General features: G+C 38.3%; 1 protein-coding gene across 1 annotated transcript in view; it reads right to left on the bottom strand.

Annotated features, from left to right (window-relative positions):
• Positions 1-6,944, bottom strand: part of LOC105553394 (ankyrin repeat domain-containing protein 18B-like) — a 49,692-nt gene that overhangs the window by 30,044 nt on the left and 12,704 nt on the right. The window contains exons 7-8 of the mRNA XM_011999451.1: positions 5,646-5,699; positions 3,627-3,697 (exon numbers count right to left, since the gene is read on the bottom strand). Coding sequence (XP_011854841.1) covers positions 3,627-3,697; positions 5,646-5,699 — 125 coding nt within the window. The remainder of the gene's footprint in view (positions 1-3,626; positions 3,698-5,645; positions 5,700-6,944) is intronic.

Here is a 6,944-nt window from a genome sequence, read left to right as displayed (position 1 = left end):
ACTTACCACAAAAGTTTATAGCTGGAAGATATACAGTATAGTTGTCCACTCTAGCCCCATTATCTACTTGATAAGGGAAGTAAAACCAAGAAATATTAAGTAACTCACTCAACGCTCCTAAGGTGGCATTACCTAGCATTTCGTGGCACCAAAAGGGAAGATACAATTACATGTTGCTGAATTACATAAATTACCAGATAAATGCATTAAATTCATCAAATAAATTAAAGGTGTGACTTTGGCAAAGCAATTTAATGGCTCAGAGGGTGGTGGGAGGCCTCATCTGCTTTTACTTTGAAAGAAAATCTCTAGATTTTTGTCTATCTTTAGAACACAATGTACAGAACTCAGCCTTCTACTACAGTCAAATGCTAAATTTTTGGCTGAGGAGTTATGGTACTTATATGATAAAATCATACATCTCAAAACCTACCATATTTTATGAAACAACATCATGTAAAAGTCTGATTCAACAGAAACATTGGAGAGTGATGATTTTTTTAAATATGTGAAAGTATATATATTTGTTTCCAAAATTATTTAAAGTGGCCATGATGGAATTATAAGTTTAAACAGTTTGAGTCAAACAGATAAACCTGCATGCATGAAGCACATTAAACAGACGTCTTTGGCTGGAAATATTTGTTGCAACTCTCAAGGTCAGACACATTTTCATGTCTCTTCTCAGTCATTGCTTCCCTCCCATTGTATTACCATTTTATCATTTAAATAAATGTAATTCATCTTTAAATGAATATAGAAAAAAGAATCTAGACATTATTTCTTTAGCAATTTCCCTTATGCTTATCTAGTTCAGAAGGTCACATGGTATATGGTTAAATAATTTTCCCAGCGCATATGCCACTTGGAAGACTCATAGTGAGACTTAAGTTGATGAATGAGCAAAGATTATGGGAATTTTTTCCAGAACTGTTATTTAGATAGCAGCACTAATCTACTTTGACACGTAACTACACATTTAGATAACCCCACTGTAACTATATACATGAGATTTTCTTGAGTAGAGAACCAGAAAGAATCAGATAACTTATAATAAGAGAAGCAGCAAGGGAACCTCTTTCTTTTTATAGTTGAACTTCTTTTCTTCAAAGCCAGGACCTCTACTTGTAACAAGCTCACCTCATGCTTAAGCCTTTGCATATCTTGCTGTAAGTCTTCTTCTAGATATGCTTTTGATGTTCTGTCACTATGTGGTGGAGAATAACTCACATTTTCTAATTCGGGTTTCATGCTTTTATAGATATTAGCAGTGGGACTGTCACATGTGGGTCCCTGAAACACACTTGCCAGTCATCTTCAAAGCTTTAGAAGAGCTTCTAAGTTCCATACGGCTTGTGGAACAAGTGCTGTATTGGTTTTCGGTTTTTGTAAGTGTCTGTAACAGCAGAAATACTGTAGCTTTCTATCCATATTACATGCTTCAATTCTTTGAAGTGAGCAAACCACAAACCAAAAAGACTTTTTGCATCTCTAGACTGAGGACTAATGTCTAATTTCCAATCTGTGGTATTTTGGGTTGTATTTTCTTGTCATTTGAATATCAAACTCTTGGTCTTCTTTCATTTCAGCCATAACTACTGGGTTCCTTAATTTTTCAATTTCTGTATCATTACAACAATTCTTTTTCTTCTTCATCTCTGTGAGAAATGGCGACATGTCTGGTTTGTTACAATTTTTACAGTCTGATTTATTTTCATTTGAATAAAGCTTAGAAGACGACTGGCAAGTGTGTTTGAGGGACTCCGAGTGTAAATGCAATGACAAGACCTGAGTGAGATGGGCTCGTTCTGTTCAGGCAATGCCTGGAATACTAGAGAGTTAAGACACTCCAGGTGTATCTGCTTCCTCAGGGATATTATCAGGGATATGATTCATCAGATTACGGGGCACTCCCTTTAACTTTGTCCCTCTTTAGGTTTACAATGTAAGAGCTCTTCCTCAGGACAAACAGTAATTTTGGATTTTTCAAAACTTTCAACAATCTTCAGTTGAACTTTTTTGTAATGAATTTTTTTTTTGAGATGGACTTTCACTCTTGTTGCCCAGGCTGGAGTGCAATGGCATGATCTTGGCTCAACACAACCTCTGCCTCCCAGGTTCAAGCGATTCTCCTGCCTCAGCCTCCCGAGTAGCTGGGATTGCAGGCATGTGCCACCACATCTGGCTAATTTTATATTTTTAGTAGAGACGGGGTTTCTCCACGTTGGTCAAGCTGGTCTCAAACTCTCAACCTCAGGTGATCCGCTCGCCTAGACCTCCCAAAGTGCTGGCATTACAGGTGTGAGTCTTTGTAATGAATTTTAAAGGAAGTCCTGAATATACAGATATATCGTCTTTATTACAATTTTTACCCAGTTCTGGTTCTGGAGACTTTTTTTTTTTTTTTTTTTTGCAGGTGCAAAAGTGAAAATTAATTTGCTTCTTTTGTTTCTCAGATGTCTTTTCTGACAGGGTGCATGTTTTAAAATTAACTCTAGTCTCAATTAAGTATGAACAAAGAAAAAATAGAAAATAATTAAAATTGAACTGTGAAACTTAATCTATGTTTTACTACCCCTAAGTTACTGGATTATAACTAAGAAGTAAAAAATAATTTGCCTTGGCTTAATATAGGAGAAAAACATGAGTCAGGAAGCTTAACTCTGTTTGTTTGGAATAAACTTAATTCATTATGAATTAAATCTGACAGAAATGGGTTCACAGATGATATGTAGTATTCTACAGGCTTTCTCTCTTCAAAGGATTTTTACCTCAGCATACCCTAAATAGTGAACCCCTACAGTGAATTAATATCTCTGAGGATTAACTAAAGAGTTGGCAAATGCTAAATTATTAGAAGCCAAAATGAATACCAATCAGAAAGACAAGAAAATTTTTAGATTCTACTTCAAATATTGTACTGTAATATGACAGTGTTATCTAGAAAGTTATCTGCTTATATCCAGGTCTAATATATTCTAAGCTCCACTAGTGACAGTGGGTTAAAAAATTTTAATAGCATTTTCTATTTATGTTAAAACAAGAAAGCTATTGTTTGTACCCTGACACCAAAGTCCCTTTCTGGAAGGCATGAGTCTCTCAATAGGCAGTTGGGCTGATTTTATGAACCCATCCTCTCCCTAAACATAGACACTGAAGGCAACCAGAAACCAAAAAACAGACGAAGTCTTTAACCTCAGCACTGGTGACCAGCAACACAAAACTGCAAAGTTCGAACCACTGGGAACCACTCCTTTAACATGAGGTGAACTCAGGGGCCATCACTGTCCAATTGTTCATAATTTCTCTTGCTTAGTAATACAACTCCATTTCTGATGTTACCTTCTTTATCATGAAGAAGGTTATAAAAATAAAAGAGCAAAGCGACTTCTGGAAATTTCTGGCCTCAATTCCACAGGTACAGATAGCTATGAGTTACTACAGACTGTAAGAATATTTCAAATTTTATAACTGGCTAAAATGTTTTAAAATTCAATATGAAATTACGCTCTGTTGGATTCTGAAAGGATAGCCTGTAAGGTCACTTCATTTGGACTATGCTATGGTATTAAAGAAAAACAAACAAACAAACCAATAGTAAACCAGAAATTTAAATTGCTATATACCTGTGGCTGTTTATTTCCACTTCTTTCAAGTCTTTCTTGCTTTTCCTCTGAAGCCACTTTTAAGTTGTGTTCTGCTGACAAATCCATATGTTCAGTTAAAATGAATGACTTAGAATAAAGACTATAATCTTTATTAAAATGGATACAAAATAACATACTTTTATTTTATAAATTGAGAGTTTAAATGAAGCTAAATGTTTATGGGAATATTTACATTTTTAAGAAGCACTTCTAATTACCTAAAACTTAAACCACTTGGGGAGACACTAGATATCAGCAGGTTCAAGACATGCAAAAGTCTCAGGGTCACCCACAAATTATTCCACCCAATGTAAATAAACAAAACTGCTGGAAACAAAACAAAATTTAAAAATACAGTGAAAACATATAAAGTAACACTTTACCACTCTCTACTTCATAGTAGTATCTTTTAAACAACATGCTAAGTTGTTATTTACGAATAATTTGCAAAATTTTTGTTACTGTTACACCTTTATAATGTACACCCTGTTTTTTACATCTGAAATGTTTTCCTCTACTATTCTGATAAATGTATTTTTGTGTTGTAAGACTCAGAATGTAGGCTGGGCACAGTAGCTCACACCTGTAATCCCATCACTTTGGAAGGTCCAGGTGGGATAACTGCTTAAAGCCAGGAGTTTAAGGCCAGTCTGGAGACCATAGTGAAATCCTGACTCTACAGAAAATTTGCCAGGTATGGTGGTGTGTGCCTGTAGTCCCAGCTACTCAAGAGGTTGAGGCAAGAGGATCCTTTAAGCCCAGGAGTTTCAGTTTGCAGTGAGTCTCGATCATGCCACTGCACTCTACCCTGGATGACACAGTAAGAACTTGTTTCCAAAAACAGAAAAAGAAAAAAGGAAAAAAGGCTCAAAATGCTATGTGAAGTCCTCCTTGAATCTGGCTATCTTTCTCCACATACACAGGCTCTCCGTCCTTGGGGCTCCCTTAGTCCATTTTTCTAGTGTCACTTCACCATCTGAACTGCGCATCATATTTTTGCACGTCTATCCCCTTTGTTGCTAGACTGTAGCAATCATCTTTGTATAAAGTCTTTATTTTACTAAATGTTTAATTGAGTTCCTGCTAAGTGGTAGGCACTGGGGTTTAAAGAATGAGAATAAAAGCTGTCAGGGATGGTTTTTCTAGAGATCATGCATAGGCTGAGACTTAGACAGTGAGGTTCACCAGATTAAAAGAGGCAGAGGGCAGGAAAGATAGTACATGCCAGGCAGTGGCAAGAGAGGGAGAGAAGCCTCCCAGAGTGTATGTATTTGTCTACATGAGAGGGACGGCGACGGGGGCATCACCAGCAGCTCAGTAATGCCAGAAAAAGAGGCAGACAGAGAAAGGGCTGCAGATGGGGATTTGGGCAGAAGCCAGTTTCTGAAAGCCTTATATAAACCAACTATTACTGTTGTTTCTTAAATTTATAAAAAAAGCAAAACAAATTAGAAACACATAATTCCAAGAAAAAGACCAACATTTTACTTTATTGTATCTTATCCTATTTGACTTGATTTTTCTTAGAGATGGGGTCTCACTCTGCCCCTCAGGCTACAGTGTAAGGTTGCTATCATAACTAACTGCAGGATCAAACTTCTAGGCTCAAGTAATTTTCCTGCTTTAGCCTCCCAAGTAACTGAGATCACAGGGGCAGAACACCACACCCAGCTACAGATTTTTAAAAAATAGACACAAGATTTGGCGATGTTGCCCAGGCTGCTGGACCTCCTAGCCTCAAGGGATGCTTCTATCTCAGCCTCCAACACTGCCAAGATCACAGGCAGGAGCCACCATCCCTGGCAACACCAATATTTTCAAATGAATAACCTGGAGCTCCACCATTTTATTTTATCATGGATGGGTGAAAACCTTGTAATAGACTCATGGACTCCATGGATTTGTGACAAGGAAACTATAGCATTAACTATGGCTGAAGCTTCCCTTGTCTCCCAGTCTCTTCACATGGTTAAGAGCAGAGACACTCAAGTGTCTTACCTTTTGCACCTTCTTTCCTTTTTTTCAAATTTGCAGGCTTCACAGCTGCTGTTTCTGCCAAACATGCAAGCTTGTTAGCTATTCCTTCTAGAAAACATCATCCCTCTGCCTCCTTACCTGGCAAAGTTTCACTTATGCTGCAGGCTTCCCCTAAATCCTACCCATTTTTTTAGAAGCTTGCAGTCATCACCACAAAGTTAAAAGTGCATGGCATCTAATGAACACAATAAATTTCTAGTAAGTAATAACTATATGCTCCCAGGTGACACCTATCCTCCATCTACCTTCTACAAAATGGGTCAGCACACTGCAGACCACACGCCAAATCCTGCCTACCATAAGTTTTTCCTCAGTAAAGTTTTATGAAAGTACAGTCATGCCTATTCACTGACATGCTGCCTATGACTGCTTTCACACTACAATGGCAGGGTTGAGTAGCTACGACAGAGATCACATGGCCTTCAGCTGCTTAAATCGTTCTTGAAAGAGAGAGAGAGAGAGAGAAAGAGAGACCACATGGCCTAAAATATTTCCTATTTGGCCCTTTACAGAAAAAGTTTGCCAATCCCTGCTTTATACCCTGAACAGAATGTCCTAATTCTCAAATTGAATCTAATGCCTCCCCTGCTCACAATTTTCCAATGAATTTCTAGAGCAAACACTGCTGGCTCCCTACCCAAGAGCAGTTCCTTGTTGTTTCTTGCTGGAGAATCACAAATCTATTTGGATATTTATTATCTCAATACTCCTCTCCAGCTTCAAAAGGTAAGTGATTATTCAAAGCTAATCACATAACCACATTTGCTTTCCCAGTGCCTGGTTTAGGAATGAGTATGTGGTGTGATCCAGCTAATAAAATTTTACAAAAAGGGCTGAGCACGGTGGCTCATGCCTGTAACCCCAGCACTTTGGGTGGCCGAGACAGGCGGATCACAAGGTCAAGAGACCGAGACCATCCTGGACAACAAGGTGAAACCCCATCTCTACTAAACATAGAAAAATTACCTGGGCTTGGTCGCACGTGCCTGTTGTCCCAGCTCCTCGGGAGGCTGAGGCAGGAGAATTGCTTGACCTTGGGAGGTGGAGGCTGCAGTGAGCCGAGATCGTGCCACTGGACTCCAGACTGGCGACAGAGAGAGACTACATCCCCCCCAAAAAAAAAAAAAATTACAAAAAGTCCCCTGCAAGGTTCTGAGTTTTCTCCCAATTTAAAAGACACATGTGAAGAAAAGCAGCCCTTCCAGCCTTTAGATACTGTCTTGTGAGAACATGATGTTTGGAGCTGTTGCTAAGTAGCCA

This window comes from Mandrillus leucophaeus, unplaced genomic scaffold (assembly GCF_000951045.1).
Source record: "Mandrillus leucophaeus isolate KB7577 unplaced genomic scaffold, Mleu.le_1.0 Scaffold593, whole genome shotgun sequence".
Lineage (NCBI taxonomy): Eukaryota > Metazoa > Chordata > Mammalia > Primates > Cercopithecidae > Mandrillus > Mandrillus leucophaeus.
The sequence above is the reverse complement of the archived record's forward strand: the minus strand, read 5'-3'. Positions and strand labels throughout refer to the sequence as shown.